This window comes from Hydra viridissima, unplaced genomic scaffold (genome assembly GCF_058129835.1).
Source record: "Hydra viridissima isolate aposymbiotic clone 2 unplaced genomic scaffold, HvirCarnegie_v1 scaffold_14, whole genome shotgun sequence".
Lineage (NCBI taxonomy): Eukaryota > Metazoa > Cnidaria > Hydrozoa > Anthoathecata > Hydridae > Hydra > Hydra viridissima.
In genome coordinates, this window is record NW_028324313.1 from 4,631,366 (window position 1) to 4,650,203 (window position 18,838).

The 18,838-nt window shown below is 28.2% G+C and overlaps 1 protein-coding gene across 4 annotated transcripts in view; it reads left to right on the forward strand.

The window, feature by feature from the left end:
- Positions 1 to 18,838, forward strand: part of LOC149878953 (dynein beta chain, ciliary-like) — a 43,835-nt gene that overhangs the window by 20,205 nt on the left and 4,792 nt on the right. For 2 of the 4 annotated variants that reach the window (XR_016446760.1, XM_090071166.1), the window contains exons 23-55: positions 137 to 361; positions 1,572 to 1,663; positions 1,800 to 1,926; positions 2,225 to 2,377; positions 2,845 to 2,970; positions 3,072 to 3,179; positions 3,293 to 3,585; positions 4,003 to 4,159; positions 4,327 to 4,589; positions 4,708 to 4,846; positions 5,175 to 5,423; positions 5,617 to 5,733; positions 6,152 to 6,284; positions 6,439 to 6,566; positions 8,348 to 8,496; positions 8,576 to 8,858; positions 9,329 to 9,502; positions 12,093 to 12,401; positions 12,544 to 12,711; positions 12,875 to 13,036; positions 13,339 to 13,416; positions 13,989 to 14,150; positions 14,233 to 14,426; positions 14,617 to 14,779; positions 14,861 to 15,056; positions 15,248 to 15,480; positions 15,665 to 16,585; positions 16,711 to 17,016; positions 17,099 to 17,270; positions 17,541 to 17,727; positions 17,803 to 18,007; positions 18,121 to 18,426; positions 18,529 to 18,822. Coding sequence is in view for 1 of the 4 variants with exons in the window: in XM_090071166.1 (XP_089927292.1) it covers positions 137 to 361; positions 1,572 to 1,663; positions 1,800 to 1,926; positions 2,225 to 2,377; positions 2,845 to 2,970; positions 3,072 to 3,179; positions 3,293 to 3,585; positions 4,003 to 4,159; positions 4,327 to 4,589; positions 4,708 to 4,846; positions 5,175 to 5,423; positions 5,617 to 5,733; positions 6,152 to 6,284; positions 6,439 to 6,566; positions 8,348 to 8,496; positions 8,576 to 8,858; positions 9,329 to 9,502; positions 12,093 to 12,401; positions 12,544 to 12,711; positions 12,875 to 13,036; positions 13,339 to 13,416; positions 13,989 to 14,150; positions 14,233 to 14,426; positions 14,617 to 14,779; positions 14,861 to 15,056; positions 15,248 to 15,480; positions 15,665 to 16,585; positions 16,711 to 17,016; positions 17,099 to 17,270; positions 17,541 to 17,727; positions 17,803 to 18,007; positions 18,121 to 18,426; positions 18,529 to 18,822 (6,972 nt within the window). In the remaining 3 variants the exon portion in view is untranslated. Of the gene's footprint in view, positions 1 to 136; positions 362 to 1,571; positions 1,664 to 1,799; positions 1,927 to 2,224; positions 2,378 to 2,844; positions 2,971 to 3,071; positions 3,180 to 3,292; positions 3,586 to 4,002; positions 4,160 to 4,326; positions 4,590 to 4,707; positions 4,847 to 5,174; positions 5,424 to 5,616; positions 5,734 to 6,151; positions 6,285 to 6,438; positions 6,567 to 8,347; positions 8,497 to 8,575; positions 8,859 to 9,328; positions 9,503 to 12,092; positions 12,402 to 12,528; positions 12,712 to 12,874; positions 13,037 to 13,338; positions 13,417 to 13,988; positions 14,151 to 14,232; positions 14,427 to 14,616; positions 14,780 to 14,860; positions 15,057 to 15,247; positions 15,481 to 15,664; positions 16,586 to 16,710; positions 17,017 to 17,098; positions 17,271 to 17,540; positions 17,728 to 17,802; positions 18,008 to 18,120; positions 18,427 to 18,528; positions 18,823 to 18,838 lie in introns of those variants that run through there. The other 2 variants (XR_016446762.1, XR_016446761.1) reach the window with 2 other exon arrangements.

Below are 18,838 nucleotides of genomic sequence, written 5' to 3' on the forward strand. Positions count from 1 at the left end.
AAATATTTTTTAATTTTTTAAAAAATTTGTTAAGAATGTAGTAAATGTATTATCATAATTTTAAAAGTTTAAACTATTTTCTTAAAGTACATAGCCTTATATTTATAATTGATGTTTATGCTAAGACTTAATTTAGGTGCAATTACAAAATTTGATGACTTCCAAGTATATTGGACATTTCTTAGTGGAAGTATCATCTTGGCAGAAAAAGCTTTCTACAGTTGATGCTGTGCTTTCTATGTGGATGGAAGTGCAACGTACTTGGTCACATTTAGAAAGTATTTTTGTTGGTTCAGATGATATCAGGGCCCAGCTTCCTGAAGATTCTGCAAGATTTGATGGAATAGATGAAGATTTTAAGGTTCACTTCCTTAATTTTTAACAGTTTACAAAGTACAAAGATTAAGAAACTAATTTGATAATTCCTGTGTTTTACATATTATCAGGTTAGCTATTAATAGAATTACTAAGGCGTTTTTAAATTAAGTGATGTTTAAAATTTACTATTCTTGAATGATAAATTATATTATAAACTATATTCTTGAGGTAAAAGGCAATGTAAATTCCCAAGTTTGTTTGTATCAACAGTGAACTAAATATAGCATAATGGCTACTGTGGTTTATAATGAAGATATAGATGATTATTGAAGATATCTTCATTTTAAACTGTAGTAGCCCGTAAACAAAGAAGCTGAAGTAAGTGAGTCTTTTACTTTATTAAGGATTTTTTATATTCCTTTTTTTTCTCTGATTCTCTTATCACATGACATGAATGTCATTCTTACAATGTTTTCCACCCTTTGATGAAGCAATTATTAACAGTAGCATTAGTTCTTGCTTCATTGTGTCAGTTAGCACTTGTTAAGTTAGTTCAAGGTTTCAAGTTTTTAAATTTACGCAATTTAGTTCTTAACCTATAATGCAAAAAGTTTAAAAATCTACTTCATTTGGTTGTAAAAATATTTGACTCACTGCCACTTTGTTTATTTAAAAATAGCAGGTTAACAAAAGGGTTGTTGTTGCTGAACCAGGTTACTTTTATCCTCAAAATATAACTTGATTAATGTAGATTCTGAATCTAACTGAAGTTACTATTTACATCTACTAATTAAGTTGCATTTGTTTTCTACATAAATACATTTATTTGATAAATACTTCTATGTTTGTAAGCTACTACTTATTTAGCTTATTAACTTATTTAACTTAGTATTTAACTCAAATAATGTTTTTTTTTTGAAAGATATAATTAATGTTTTATATAAGCAGTATATTATACTGCTTATATAACACATTAAATATATCTTTCCAGAGAAAATCATTACTTGAGGAAAAAATAATTCAAAGTTATTTATAGTAAGTTATCTATAAACAATTTTTGCCTTCATTTTTTAATTCAAAAATCATATTTAGCATATGTAAATAATTATTAGTGTTGTTCTCTTACATGGTTTGAATTTTTTCCTTATTACTGTTTGTTTAGATACTTATCTTTGCTATGCATGTAAAAAAATTTAAACTCATTTTTTGAATTATTTTGCAAGTCTGAATATTGTATTATTATTTTGTCTTAGGAAATGTGCATTAATGCCTCTGAGACACCAAATGTTGTGTTGTGTTGTACTAAACCAAATCTATATGAGAAGTTAGAAAGTGTTCAAGCCAGGTTTGTTTCACCTAATGATCATATAACCTTTATCCTTGTCTTTTTTCATATTGTGTAGTATTATAAACCAGCATACATTCTTATTTGTTAATGTGTAAGATAAGAGCAAGATTTTTCATACTCATGATATTTATAGACTAAGCTTGTGTGAAAAGGCATTAGCAGAGTATTTAGAAACAAAGCGTCTTGCATTTCCACGTTTCTACTTTGTTTCCCCTGCTGACTTGCTTGATATTCTATCAAAAGGAAATCAACCTTTAGAGGTGTGCTATGTTTTTAGGAGTTTGTTATTATTTATTGTTGTTTCACTTACAATTTTTTAAGCAATTTTTCTTTCAGTTTTATTTTAGTGTTTAGTGTGTTATACATAGTACAATTATTCTTCTGCATTATATATACGTGAATGAGATGTAGTTCTATAAAATTTATAATGTGCAATTTATGTATAATACATGTGTCAGTCTATTGAGTATAAAAGAATTTACAAATAGATTTACATACATTTAAAGAGATTTACATTACAAAAAAACTTACATACATTTTTTTATCCCATGTATTTAGGTTTGTCGACATTTGGCAAAGTTATTTGATAATATGTCTACATTAGAGTTCACAAAGAATGGTGATGGCATTCAAACAAAGCAAGCTATTGGGATGTATAGTAAAGAAAATGAATATGTTAAGTTCAATCAGCCATTTATGTGTACAGGACAGGTTAAGATTGCATAGTTGTTATCTTTTTTGTTTTTACTTTCTTGTAATGGCATAGTATTCTACTATCTTCTGATCATATCCTCTAAGACTACAGTATATCTTCAGATAATTTTGTGAAATTAGCATGCAAAAGATGTTTGAAATTAAAAAAAAACAACAGCAAAGGTTTTGTAAATAAATTGATTTTCACTAAGTTTTTATTTCATCTTTTTTGCCATTGCTATTATATAATTTAGCTTAAATATAGTTTCATAAGTTTTTTCAATAAATATTTACATTCATATTCCTAAACCATAAACTACTTTCAAATTAGAACTCTTCCTTTTTTTTTCATGTATATGACCTAATTGTTTAATAGTTCTAATAGAAAATTTATTATTCTTATAATTATGAATTATTAGTTAAAGATCAAACAATTTCAAACATTTATGTAATTATTATAAAATTATATATTATTATACCTTAAGGTTGAAACTTGGTTAACTAGATTGCTTGTTTGCATGCAAGAAACAATTAGACACGAGCTTTCAGAGGCAGTTATAGGATATGAAGAGAAACCTAGAGATCATTGGCTATTTGATTATCCTGCACAAGTTTGAGTTATTTTTTTATAGAGTTCTTCTTAATTTTATTTAATCCAAATAAAATTATCTTGAATTTATTTCGGGAGACATACAAAAAAGTTTTTTTTCAGGTTGCTTTGTGTGGAACACAGATTTGGTGGACTACTGAAGTTGGAATATCATTTAATCGTTTAGAAGAAGGTTATGAAAATGCTATGAAAGATTATTATAAAAAGCAGGTTTGTTGCTTACGTTAAGTGTAAAAATTAAACTTAAATCCTTATTTTTTTACATATTTTTATTAATATAATATACTTTTGATCTCATTAAATTTTTATAATTTTTTTTTTAGATTGTACAACTCACTACATTAATTACTATGTTAGTTGGTGATTTATCTCCAGGTGACAGACAAAAAATTATGACCATTTGCACAATTGATGTCCATGCTCGAGATGTGATTGCAAAATTGATTCAACAAAAAGTTGATAACTCACAGGCATTTTTATGGTTGAGTCAGTTAAGACATCGCTGGGATGATAACCTCAATCATTGCTTTGTTAATATCTGTGATGCACAGTTTACATACTTTTATGAATACCTTGGAAATACACCTCGTCTTGTTATTACACCATTAACTGACAGGTTAAATAAAATTTTTGTAGCAATCTAATTATCTTACTTCAGTTTAATTGAAATTTGATTAAAATTTCTGTAAAGGTTGTTCCACTTATGATAATTTAATAAATCCAATTAACACAAAATTTACAATATTTTGTGTTAATTGGATTTATTAAATTATCATAAGTGGAACAACTTTTACAGAAATTTTTTTGACAGAATTTTAGTACATCTTATCTGTAATAAAGTTTTGAAAATAGCTATTAAAATGTATATCTTCCTTAATTCAGTTTTCACTTTTATTTAACTATTTACTTGCGTATTTATCCCTATTTTACTTTTCTCTTCTATTTTTCAAAAATACTTTCTTTTAATTTTAACTAAGTATATTTTCCTTTCTTATGCATACTGGTATGAAAACAATTAGACATTACTTTATAGGTGCTACATTACATTGACACAATCACTTCATCTAAATATGAGTGGAGCTCCAGCGGGCCCAGCTGGAACTGGGAAAACAGAAACAACAAAAGATTTAGGGCGTGCATTGGGAATTATAGTATATGTTTTCAACTGTTCAGAACAAATGGACTACAAGGTAAAAATATGATATGAAAATAGTTTTGAAGTTAAATAAAGAGCCACTTACAAACAAAAACTTAGTTTCATATTTTTGATTAAAACTATTTTAGAGCTTATTTAAACATAGTTTTAACAAAGTATACAACAGTTCATTTACAAAAAATTTGTTCAAATTTTGTTTAGAGTTGTGGAAACATTTACAAGGGACTTGCACAATCAGGGGCTTGGGGATGTTTTGATGAGTTCAATCGCATTTCTATTGAAGTGTTATCAGTAATTGCAGTCCAAGTGAAATCAATTCAAGATGCTATTCGTGATAAAAAAAAAAGATTTATCTTTCAAGGAGAAGAAATATCTTTAATTTCCACTGTGGGTATGTGGATCACAATGAATCCTGGATATGCTGGAAGAACTGAACTTCCAGAGAATCTAAAATGTCTTTTCAGGTGTGGGTTTGTAAAAAGTTTGTTCATTTTGCTTTAAAATTGCTACAAAAATATTTAAAGTTTTTCTAATATATAAGTAACATATTTTAAAAACTATGTTTGTTTTATTGCAATTTAGACCATGTGCCATGGTTGTACCTGATTTTGAACTTATATGTGAGATTATGTTAGTAGCAGAAGGTTTTGTTGAAGCAAAAATGCTTGCAAGAAAATTCATTACTCTGTACACATTATGCAAAGAGTTGCTTTCAAAACAAGTATACGTTTTTTCAAAGTTTCTTCTAATATAAAATGTACATTATTTATAAAATTATGTTTTAATGCATGGAAATATTTTATTAAATAAATGCAAATTAAAACTATGTACAAAGTTCTAATAATGGTCAACTTTCTCTTACTCATTTTATTTGTTTTGATCTATGATTGGCTAGATAAATTTCCCTGAGATTATATACAGTATGTCTGTCTTTCTATAATTCAAATGTTAAACTTTTCATAATTAATAACTGTACATTTGATTTTATATTAATGAAATAAAAATATGTATTTAAAATTAGTTGCACTTTTCATTTTGTTTTACATCAGGATCATTATGATTGGGGTTTGCGTGCCATCAAATCTGTTCTTGTAGTAGCTGGTACTTTGAAGAGGAGTGACCGTGCTAGAGCAGAAGATCAAGTACTGATGAGAGCCTTACGGGATTTCAATATTCCTAAAATTGTGACAGATGACTTGCCAGTGTTTATGGGACTGATTTATGATTTGTTCCCATCCATGGATGTTCCACGTAATCGCAATTTAGAGTTTGAAGCTGAAATTAAAAAGGCTGTCCTGGTATGTAAAGTTTTAGCCTACATATATTACTACCTTATATCAAAATGATAGTTTTGTTAGTAATTGACACAATTTTAAATTTTCAATTTAAAATTGTGTCAATTCAATTATTTTAGATTTTTTTAGTTCTGATTATTTTTTTTAGGAATAATATTGTAATGAAGTTGTGCTTGTGGGGAATTTTATTGTTTAGGATTTAAAACTTCAACCTGAAGATAGTTTTATATTGAAGATTGTTCAGCTCCAAGAGTTAGTGGAAGTCCGACATTCTGTATTTGTTATAGGTGCTGCTGGGACAGGAAAATCACAGGTATGAGATTCTTTTTTCTTAAAATGCTATGCAAATACTGTTCACTCAAATCTCTGCCATAAACTGATTTATATTTCTATAGGATAATTTTTTCATTCGAGCTTAGGAGATAAAAATACTTGCTATAAATTAATTTCATATCTTGATAAAATGATGTTAAATTTAGTTTTTAAACCTGGATGGTAGTGCTTATGATTCATACACAGTTTTTAGTCCAAATACAAAAAATTAATCTAACTATAGTCTTTAGTTAAAGTCAGATAGAACTTTTCATTTTTAAATTATAACTTATTTCACTTTTATGTATTAAAAGTGTTTTTTCTTTTTAAAGTATATTTCAAAACATCTACTACTTGATTTAGACCAAATTAAATTAAGTTTTTTTATAATAATTAATATTGCAAGAATGTTTTTGTAGGTTATCAAGTCATTAAATCGAACTTATTTTAATCAAAAGAAAAGACCATATTTGATTGACATGAATCCTAAAGCTGTTACTGCTGATGAGCTGTTTGGTTTTATTAATCCTACAACTCGAGAGTGGAAAGATGGTATTTTAAAAATACATTTTACTAATTTTTTTTTTAGTTAAAAAGATTACTGGTTTTGGCTTATTTAGTTCAATTTAATACATCTCAATTTAGTTTGAAGGAAAACAAGTTGATTTTTTTTTTTTTTTTTTTTTTTTTTACAAATCTTGTGTAGGGTTATTCTCTGTTGCAATGCGTGATCTTTCAAACATTTCCAATAACTCTCCTAAATGGATTGTCTTGGATGGTGATATTGATCCAATGTGGATTGAATCTTTAAACACAGTCATGGACGATAACCGGGTATGATCGATTTTCAAAAGTTGATTCTTCCTTATATTTATTTTAGATTTTCAGCCTAATTCTTTATTACTTTAGAAAATTTTGGGGTGCTTATGCAAATTTTCTTTTGAAAAATTATTATGTCTGTGTTGTTTTGACTCATCTTTAAATGATGTTTAGAATTTTCTCTCAATAAATATTGATTTGCTGAAGTTGAAAGAGAAATATTTAGTAAAACATTGTGTGAGTTTTTGGTATATACCATTAAGGTCTAAGGAATGTTTGAAGAGGAATAATGGCTTAATAAATGCACTTTGAAATCTTATATTACAACATTAACTGAATTGATACTTTATTCAAATATATATATTTGAATAAAATATCAATTATGTACGTTAAGGTACATTTGGCCTACTACTTTTAGCAGATATAAAAAGAATCAAAATTCTTGTTTAACTACTCAGTTTATTCAATATCTGTTGGGTTCCTTCATTGATATTTGTTACAGATAATATTTAATGAAGAGAAATCAGTTTTAAATATTTCAATGAAACATTGGTGGTCTTGTGTTTATGTAGAGGTAGACATGATAAACTGATTGATTGGAAATAAACAATTCAGTTCAGTTTGAAAACCCATTTAATAAACATCTATGATTGATAATTATTTGAAATTTTACTGACTTGCTGTGATTTTTTTCTTTTTTCTTTTTTTTTTGACTTATGTAAATCTTTTCTGAAAAGAAATTTTTTTAAGAAAAGTTTGTTTTCAAAGTTCTTTGTTGCAATTTTCTATAATTGTTAAAGATTGTCACAAGTGAAAAAAAAATTTAAGTAACTAATTTGCTTGTAAAATTTGCTGCAACCTGCTTATCCAATGCATATTTCTATTATACATTTAGCATGATGCATTTAGCTAGTGCTGAGAATCCTGGGATCTTGTAATCTTATTTGGTTGAACATTTTTAAACTTAAATTTTTCCAGTTGACATTTGAGTATTTTGAATGAAAAAATTCAATCAAAATAAAAATCTCGAAATTTTTTTATTGTGTAAACATGTTTCTGTGTTTTAACTAATTTGGCTATAAAAGTCTATAGGAAGTCTTAACCTTTTTCAAATTACCAGCTAGTTCTCTATAAACAGCATTAATGATTATGTTAATAGTTAAATGGTCAATTATATCTATGGAATGACTTTCAGTGTTAAATACTTTTTCATACATAGTTCAACCTTGAACCATCTTAAATGTATTAAAATGTTTTACTGGTTATGATACTGATTTCTTTTAATATTTATCTTGAATAGTAGTTGTTTTTAAACAGCAAACTTTTTGTAAATATGTAAATCTAATTTAAATGTATCATTATAAACCTAAAGAAATATTTTTTGCAGCTGCAAACAGTGTGTGTAAAAAGATTTTAACTTCAAAGGCTGTTTAAATAATGATAATGAATTTAATTACAAATTAACAATATAATAGTTTTAAAAATCTTAAAATATTATAACTGCTACATCTTAATGCTTATTGTTACATTTAGTTGGGTAATTGTAAATTTAGTTTTGCTTTATGGTGAAATAATTGTATAATCTAAAGGACCCAATAGATTTGTAATAACATAAGGCCATTATTTCTAATGTGTACAACTTTTGAGTGAGACTAGTTACTAACATAAAACAGTTATTGGAGTAGTGCTGAAAAACCATGAGTTGAAATATTCTTTATTACAACTCAACATTTTGTTCTATAATTTTTGCCTTGATTTTCATATTTGCTCCTTTCAAGTAATATAATATCTTCTAGGTTTTAACATTGGCTAGCAATGAGCGTGTTCCACTTACACCATCTATGAGATTGATATTTGAAATTGGAGATTTAAAAACTGCAACTCCTGCAACAGTTTCTCGTGCTGGAATATTGTTTTTAAACTATGCTGATGTAGGATGGAATCCGTAAGCTATTTAAAAGTTTAATCCTAATAAAATATCATATAAAATCACTATAAAATGTCATATTTACTTTTATTTTTAGTTATGTGCAAAGCTGGATTGATAGAAGGGAGGTGCAATCTGAAAAGGCAAATCTTCACATTTTATTTGATAAATATGTTCCAGTTCTCTTGGAGGCTGTTAGGTCAAAGTTTAAGAAAATTACCCCTATTGTAGACATTAGTATGGTTCAAATGCTTTGTTATTTGCTTGAAGCACTTTTTACACCAGAGAATACCCCTCCTGAGTCTAGTAAAGAACTTTATGAGCTGTACTTTGTGTTTGCTTCAATTTGGGCATTTGGTGGAAGTATGTTCCAAGATCAGGCATGAATTTCTCTGAAAAAATTATTTTTTTTATCTTTTGAAATTTAAACTATTATCATGATAAGTAAAAACGTTAACGGTTGATAACTAGCAGTAGTAAGTTAAAACAAGTAATTGTTTAGATAATGAACACCAATCAATTATTTTTGGATTAAAAGATTTAATTTTTAAAAGATTTTAAATTTTCATAGTTATGTTTTAAAAAATACTTAAGGTTGTGATAAATTCTTTTATACATTTTTTTTTAATCAAAAAAACAAAAAATAAAGAGAAATAAGAAAATGGGAATTTGATTCATTATTATATGATCTATGATGTGTTCAAAAGTATTGTGCATTTTGCAAACTCATTTAAATTTTTTTTTAACTTTAAGGCAAAAGGTTTTACTTTTTTGTTTTTCTATTTATCTATCTAGTGTGCAGATGTCTTAATTTTTTTTATTTGCTTTAATTGAATTAAAAATTGTTCAGTTGATAGACTACAGAGTTGAATTTTCAAAATGGTGGATCTCAGAGTTCAAAGGAGTTAAGTTTCCTTCCTCCGGTACAGTCTTTGATTATTGTATTGATGTGGAAAACCATAGGTTTGTCACTTGGGCAGATAAAGTTCCAGCATTTGAATTTGATCCTGAAATGCCAATGCAGGTAGTTTATTAGTAATGTAAATAGTGGGTTACAGATGCTAAACTTACATTTGAGTTCAGTTTATTTTTTAAAATAACGGTTTAGTTTAGAAAACCAAAAATATAATGGCAGACTACAGCTCCAGCTGTAGTCTGTCATTATGTGTGTGTCCCAAGCTATTGTTAATGATCTTCCATTGTTTTAAGATCATGGTAGAATTGCTTTCCTTACCCTTTACTTGCAACCAAGCTGGTTTCTCTTTTTATCCAGTATTCTAATAAATTCTGTATCTTTTGTAAGACAGTGAGTTTGCAGCCTATCAAAAAGTTGTAGCCTATCAAAAATAATATGCTGAAAGCAAGCACTACTAGTTTTCAAATACACACCATTTTAAACTTGGCTCAACCATATAAATTATTTAGGCACTGCCAGTGTCTAAATAATTTATTTGGTTGCGCCAAGTTTAAAATGGTGTGTCAGAAAAACTTTTTTCCTACTAATAATGGTTTCACTCACAACATTTTGTACCCCCACTGCAAGAATGTCACAAATGGGTCATTCTTTTTGCATCCTGTGTTGATTTTCAAATTTTAAAAAGTTAAGCCAACTTTGGAGCTTTGTTCCTAACTTTATTATTTGGGCTTCCAGTGTTAAAGAATCATATCCTGATAGTTGGACAGGAACTAAAATAAGTTTTATGTGGTAAGGATATGAAAAAGTTGATATGACACAATAAGCAAACATAAACAGAAGCCTGTAGTTCTCAGATACTAATAAGTAACAATCTTGGGAGTATGTGCATGTATAATTTGATCTCAACTTCAATTTTTTGTTACTTTTTGTTTATTCACAAATTTATCTGGCTTTCAAAAAAAGTTATTTGCTTTTCACCTAGATGAAAAACTGTAACTATATTTTACAATTGCACTTATAATTTTCAAGAACAAGCAAAAAAATTCCTTTTTGTTGAAAATTTTTTAATGCTGAATTTTTACTAAATTTGCTGAAAAGTTCAAATTTTTTTTGATTGTGGACTTTATTTTGAGTGTAATTAGTTGATTATTGTCTATAAATTTTTTCCATTGTTCAAAAAAACGTTTTTAGAGTTAATTTCAGCCATGCAAGTTTTTTCAGATATTCTGTGTAACATTTGAAATTTATGCTCTCTTAAGATAAAAGATATCGGCTCTTAAAACATTAAAATTAAAAGAATAAAGCTCTAATAAAAGTGAAATTATAACCATGTCATTGGTAATTATTTTCATCCTTAAGTTATGATTATTCCAGGAGTGCAGTGATGAGGAAGAACCTGGTTAAGGATTGACAAGCATATAGTGCAAGTTTTTCCAGCATTTTTAATTGATTGTGTCACTTTTGGTGTTAGATCTTTAGTCTTGGTTAGTGGATGTTTCTCTATTCCCTTAAGCTTTACAATTTTATAAATCAAACAGTCACATATATAAGAAAATTTTGTGGAAGGCCTAATTGAAATTGACTTAAACTTGTATAGATTTAGCAAATAGTTTGTATTTCTTTTATCCAACTTCCCAAAAAAAAACAAACAATAAGTGATATATTTTTCCCTGTGACAATCTGTATCTTTATCTGTTTACATATTGGATGACCATGATTGATTTTACTCAGTAGAAACCTATCAATTTACTATCCTCCTTCTTGATGCAGATAATACAAATAAATTTTTGATACCAATATATTTTTATGTAAAAAATATATTAGTATCAAAAATGATAAAAATTATTGAAAAATATATAAGATTTTAGATATTTTTTAAAAATACTTTTTGTAAATTGTAAAATTTAAGGTTTTTCTCTAACAAAACCATTTTATTTAATATTTATTTAAAAGCTGAAGAAATGTTTAAAAATGTTCAAAATAAAATCTCATTTTAACCAAAACATTATTTCATTCTTTGTTTGTACATTGGACAGCTTGATGGCACTACCATTAGTAACAATATATATATATATATATATATATTTTAATTTCATTTTGTAGTTTAATTTTTTTAAATTTATGAAAATAATGATTATTGAGCTTTAATGTGTCAGAAAAAATATAAAGAAAAATGTCATTAACTCAGTAAAAAATATGGAGTTATCTGTAAAACAAGCTTATGAAAAAAAGTAAAAAGGTAAAATGAAACTTGTTGCTATTCAAATACTGCATCATTTTTACTAGATATTATCAAATATAGGGTTTATTATCCAGAAAAAGAATATGGAGGATTTTTTTTTTTTATAGATAAAATGATTTTTAAAAAAAGAAATTTTTTTTTTTAATAAAATTTTTGAATATGGCAAGGGGGGACAGGGAATTGTTCACTCAATTGAAGTAAAAACTGGAAGAAAAAAATGTAATAATAAAGAATGTTCATGATTACAAATAAACTTCGTTTTTTGATTTCAAATCTAGTTCATTTTTTGACTTCTTTTTTTATTGATCTTATTTTAATTGAGGACACTAAATCCAAGTTTTAATAAAATTGAAATAGAATTGTCCTCTAACTCAATATAAAAACTCTGTTTTATAACTTAGTTATTGTATAAAAATTTTTCAATCTTAGTGTCTTTTTTTTTTATTCCAACAACAGGCAGTCCTTGTTCATACTTCTGAAACAATAAGAGTTCGCTATTTTATGGACTTGTTAATGGAAGCAAAACGGCCTATTATGTTGGTGGGAAATGCAGGTTGTGGAAAAACAGTACTGGTTGGTGAAAAGTTTTCTACTCTTGATCCAGACAAGATGATAGTTGCAAATGTTCCATTTAATTTCTATACAACATCTGCCATGCTACAGCAAATTTTAGAAAAACCTTTAGAAAAAAAAGCTGGTAAAAACTATGGGCCACCTGGTGCAAAGCGATTAATTTACTTCATTGATGATATGAATATGCCTAAGGTATTTACTTTTTGAAAAAGAAGGTCTTTACATAATAAGCTCTGTATGGACTTATGTTAGAAGTAAAAATTTTACTTGAAGTTATCATTATTGCTATTATAGGGACTTCAATAATATCTTTAAATAGGTTTTTATTAATTAGGTCGACACTTATGGCACAGTGCAACCACATACACTAATAAGACAGCATCTTGACTACAGTCATTGGTATGACCGCCAAAAATTAACATTGAAAGAAGTACACAATTGTCAATATGTAGCATGCATGAATCCAACCGCAGGAAGTTTTACAATCAATACAAGACTCCAGGTCAAGCACTGGGATTTATATTGGGAAATCTTTTTTTTTTTGTAAAACTTATATGTTTTTTGTAAAACTCTTAATCATAATATTATCCAAGTAATGACAATTATCTATAAAGTTAATACAATTGCTTTTATAGTTTATTATTTTTTTTTTTTTTAATTTTTAGCGCCATTTCTGTGTTTTTGCAATAAGTTTCCCAGGTGCTGAGGCCTTAAAATCTATTTACTCAAGCATTCTTTGTGGGCACTTAACGCTGTTAGGATTTACTTCAGCAATACAAAAGATTGCTGACAGAGTTATAGATGCTGCAGTTGTGCTTAATACAAAGGTCAGGCTCAGTTTATGTAATAAATTAGCTGTAAAAAAGTCACACTTATGAGTGTGTTGGTTATGGCATTAAATGCCAACTTTTTATTAGTATGATAATTTATTACTTAAATCTAAATGCTATTTTGTATTCCACTTATGAAGTTTTTGGTGTATTTGTTCATTTATTTGTTTATAATTTTTATTTCTATACTAGTATCCTTATGCCTTATTTTATTTCCGTACTAGTATTTCCATGCTTAATTATCAGTTATTTTTGTGGTTGATTAACAATATAAATTTGTATTTTTATGGTGGTTAAAGATAACAAGCTCTTTTCTACCAACTGCCTTCAAGTTTCATTATGTGTTCAATCTACGTGATTTGTCTAATATATTTCAAGTAGGTCTCTTTTTTCTTAAATATTTGCGTTAAAAAAAACTGATAACATGTGGAAAACAATAATTCAATGTAAGTTCTTGTTCTTGCATGTAACAAGCATAAATTCGCTGCGAAAAAAAATATCGCAGCGGATTTATCAATTAGTTAGCGAATAATTGATCCTAAATAAAATTGTTTAAACTTTTGTGAAACCTCTTAATTTGTATCATTGTACCTTTTAATGAATTTTCTGAGTAAACGGTAATGAGTCAAAGCCTACTTTTTTTATTCTATTAACAAATAACCTATTTACCAAATTGGAAAAATAATTATTTTGATATCTATTTCAATTAGATTTTTATTCAAGAAAAACCGAAGATTAGATTTGAAAATTCTGCAATCGTTTAAACTTTTGTGAATAGCTGTATAAGAAATGTTCAATTATCGTGCACCTTGATTAAATTCCTAAATAGTCATTTACCATGCACTTTGATTAAATTCCTATTGTGCTAATTAGGTGTTTCAAATAAGGATCATCCTTATGTTATATAAAATCAAGAGATCTGGTGTTTATCAAATTTTGTCTTTTACAGGGCTTACTGTTTTCCACTAAAGAAAATGTAAAAAATCCAGTAGATTTAGTTCGTCTATGGAACCATGAATGTAATCGTGTTTATCGGGATAAATTTCTGGATAAAAATGATACAGACTTATTTGACAAAATTCAGGCTGATTTCAATATGAAGATGTTTGATGTAAGATTGCATTTATTTAAATTTTATCTTATCATTCCTACAATTAGTTTTAAGGAAATAAGTTTTAAAAGTTTTATTTTAGGATTTGGATACTTTAGCATTGAATGAAAAGCCTTTGCTGTATTCACATTTTTCTAAAGGTATTGGTGACCCAAAATATTTTCCTGTATCAAGTTGGGGAAGTCTTTCCAAGATATTAGTTGAAGCCCTGGAAAGTCACAATGAAGTTAATGCTGTTATGAATTTAGTTTTGTTTGAAGATGCTATGTCCCATATGTAAGTTATTTTACTCTGTTGAAGTTGGGTTTATAGGGATCTTTGTTTTGTTACTTAAATATATTTTAAAGAAATAATTGCAAAAGATATGGAGAGTTTACATAAAATGCTGAAAATTTAGTATTCAAGATGCCAATTATAATGTTAATCAAAATAAATTTATTTATTGGATTTAAATCTATTCTTAAAGATGTAGGATCAATCGAATTCTTGAGTCCCCACGTGGTAATGCCCTTTTAGTTGGGGTAGGAGGCAGTGGAAAGCAAAGTTTGGCAAGGCTAGCTGCATACATCAGTGCCTTAGAAGTATTTCAAATAACGTTAAGAAAGGGTTACAGTATAGCTGATTTAAAGGTATTTGTTAAAAATAAATAAGTTTTATTATTATTTTCTCTTTCTGGAATTTTTTTTTTTTGTATTTTTATTTATTAAAAGGTTGATCTTGGCATATTATGTCATAAATCTGGTGTGAAAAATATTGGAACAGTTTTTATATTGACTGATGCACAAGTTCCTGAAGAAAACTTTCTTGTTCTCATTAATGATTTATTAGCTTCAGGTGAAATTCCTGGTCTATATTCTGATGAAGAGATAGAAAATATTATTAATGCTGTTAAGAATGAAGTTAAAGGTAAAAATCAACATTTTTATCTTCTTATGTTCATAAAGATTGTTTTTGAGCCATTCAAAAAGGTTTAAAGTCTTTATCAATCCACTAGTATATATAGTATAATGACTTTTTATAAGCAATTTGCATGTCAGAAGCACTAAAAATTATTTTTGCATCTGAAAACCATTTAAAAAACCTTAATATTTATATAGGTGCTGGTATTCAAGATACACGTGAAAATTGCTGGAAGTTCTTCATCAGTCGTATTCGACGTCAGTTAAAAGTTGTTCTTTGTTTCTCACCAGTTGGCAACACACTTCGTATTAGAAGTAGAAAGTTTCCAGCTCTTACAAATTGTACAGCCATTAATTGGTTTCATGAGTGGCCAGAAGAAGCTTTAGTGTCTGTAAGCAAGAGATTCTTAGATGATACAGAGCAAGTTTTGGTATTGTTAAAATCCTTTTTGTATTTTAGTTTAACTAAAGTATGTAAAGCTAATCACTGCAATTGAAACATTGTAAAATTTATATTTTGATGTAACTGATGTTGAAATTTTATTGGAAGTAGAAATCCATGACTAATGTTTTTCAAAAATTGGTCATTAAATTGTTTATATTAATCTATTTCAGCCTGAACAAAAGCAGTCTGTTGCTGAGTTCCTTGCTTATGCTCATACCAGTGTCAATCTGATGAGTCAGATGTATTTAGTCAGCGAAAGGCGGTATAACTATACAACACCTAAAAGTTTTCTTGAGCAGATTTCTTTGTATAAAAACTTAGTACAAAGAAAGAGTAGAGATCTTCTGCAAAATATGGAGCGCTTAGAGAATGGTTTAACTAAACTTCAGAGCACTGCACAACAAGTTGATGATTTGAAATCAAAGCTAGCATCTCAAGAAATTGAGTTAGCACAAAAGAATGAAGATGCAGATGCCTTGATTAAACAGGTAGGCATTGAAACAGAAAAAGTGAGCAAAGAAAAAGCATTTGCTGATGATGAAGAAAAAAAAGTTGCTGTATTTGCAAAAGAAGTTGGAGAAAAACAAGTTTCTTGTGAGACTGATTTAGCTAAAGCAGAACCAGCTTTGGCTGCAGCTCAGGATGCTTTAAATACTTTAAACAAAAATAACTTGACTGAATTGAAATCATTTGGTACTCCTCCTCCTGCAGTTGTTAATGTAACCTCTGCTGTTATGGTACTACTTGCTCCAGATGGTAAAGTGCCTAAAGATAGAAGTTGGAAAGCTGCTAAAGTGATGATGGGAAAAGTAGACCAGTTCTTGGATCAACTTGTTAAGTATGACAAAGAAAATATTCATGAGAATTGTTTAAAAGCAGTTCAACCATACCTTGATGATCCAGAGTTTAATGCTGATTTTATTCGTGCAAAGTCAGGAGCAGCTGCTGGTTTATGTGCTTGGGTTGTTAATATTGTTATCTTTTATCGTGTTTATTGTGACGTTGAACCAAAAAGAAAGGCTCTTGCTCAAGCGAATTCTGACTTGGCTGCTGCTGAAGAGAAATTAGCTAAAATTAAAGCAAGGATTAAGGTTAGTTTCTTAATTTCTTAATGCTTTTCAACTAAAGTATCTATGAAATAAAACAGATTTATCATGAAGCATTGAAATACAGCTTAAGTAAGTAGATCCTGCTATGCAAGATTTTTTTTTTCCAGGAATTGGATGCAAATTTAACTGAGTTGACTGCTTCGTTTGAACATGCAACTGGTGCTAAACTTCGTTGTCAAAAAGAAGCTGAACGAACATCAAAGACCATTGAACTAGCTAACCGCCTTGTTGGTGGGTTGGCTTCTGAAAATATTCGATGGGCTGATTCTGTTGCAAAGTTTAAAGAGCAAGCACTGACACTTCCTGGTGATGTTTTGTTAATTGCTGCATTTATATCATATGTTGGAAGTTTTTCAAAAGCATATCGGGAAGAATTGAACAATAAATGGTTAACTTTTCTCAGAGAGCAAAAGGTTATCTCTTATCTCATAAACTTTCAAACTTTTTTATGTACTTTTAAATTTAGCTTTTTAAAATACCTTTTTTATTATATAGGTTTCTATTCCAATAACAAATGGACTTGATCCACTTACTTTACTTACTGATAATGCTATGATTGCACAATGGAATAATGATAACTTGCCAAGTGATCGTATGTCTACAGAAAATGCAACTATATTGCTTAATGCAGAACGATGGCCTTTAATGATTGATCCCCAGCTCCAAGGTTTGATTGCTGTTTTTTTTTTTGTTTTTTTGTTTTTTTGTTTTGCTTTTTTTTTTATTTGGAAATTGATTACTTAAATGTCATTGCTGTTATATATTTGTCATTATTCTTATTTTTTATGTCTAGCTGAATTTTGTTTCCTTTCCATAAAATTATGATTCAATAAAAGCAAAGCATCTTCTTTATTTTACTATATTTGAAAGTGAGATCAGAGGAGTCTTTTGTGTTTGTTTCCTAGAATTTTCTTATGTAACTTATTAATTCTTACAGGCATTAAATGGATCAAAACTTCTAAGCGTGATATCTTAAAGATTGTTAGATTAGGGCAGAAAGGATATCTTGATGTTATTGAATCAGGTGTTAGCAATGGAGATTGTGTGCTAATTGAGAGCATAGGAGAATCAGTTGATCCTGTTCTTGATCCCTTATTAGGTAGAAACACAATCAAGAAAGGAAGGTAAGTTTTATGTGTTATTTGATTTATTTTTATCTCTGTGAAATTGTTATTTTTGTTTTTTTTAATGCTTTTCAGATACATCAAGCTTGGGGATAAGGAAATTGAATACAATCCAAACTTTCGCTTGATTTTAATGACTAAACTTGCAAATCCACATTACAAACCTGAAATGCAGGCACAGACTACATTAATTAACTTTACAGTTACAAAAGAAGGGTTAGAAGATCAATTATTAGCTAATGTTGTTGCAAAAGAAAGACCAGATCTTGAAGAGACTAAGGTACTTTTAAGTATAAGAATAAAGTAAAGAAAAAAATTTTTTGAGCATTTTTAGAATTTTTTTGAAATAGTGTTGATAAATCCATTATTTTATAATTAAATGGATTTTTTCAGCTACAACTAACTCAACAACAAAATCGCTTCACAATTACTCTCAAGGAGTTAGAAGATTCACTACTGGCTCGGTTATCTTCTGCTGCAGGAAACTTTTTAGGTGATTACGAGCTAGTTGAAAACTTAGAAACTACAAAACGAACTGCTGCAGATATTGAAGAGAAATCTAAAGAAGCTAAAGTAACAGAAATAGAGATTAATGAAGCACGTGAAATGTATCGGCCAGCAGCTGCTCGCTCATCATTGTTATACTTTATCCTTAATGACTTGAACAAAATTAACCTAATCTACCAATTTTCACTTAAGGTTCCTTATTTATATTAAATCTAACTTCTTAAAACTTGTAAATAGCCAAAAGTTTAATATTATTGCATAGATTTTTTCAGCATAATTTTTTATTTCATTCAGGCTTTCAGTGTAGTGTTTGAAAAAGCTATTGAAAAAGCAGCCAAAGATGAAAATGTTAAAGTTCGTGTTAACAACCTAATTGACTGTATTACTTACACAGTTTTTGTATACACAACAAGGGGTTTGTTTGAAAGGGATAAGTTAATCTTTATGGCACAAGTTACATTCCAAATTTTGCTCATGAGTAAAGAAATTGTTCCAGAGGAGCTCAACTTTTTGTTGCGCTTTCCATTTGTGATGAATACAACAAGCCCTGTTGATTTCTTGTCAAACAACAGTTGGGGGGGAGTTAAAGTAATTGTTTTACTTT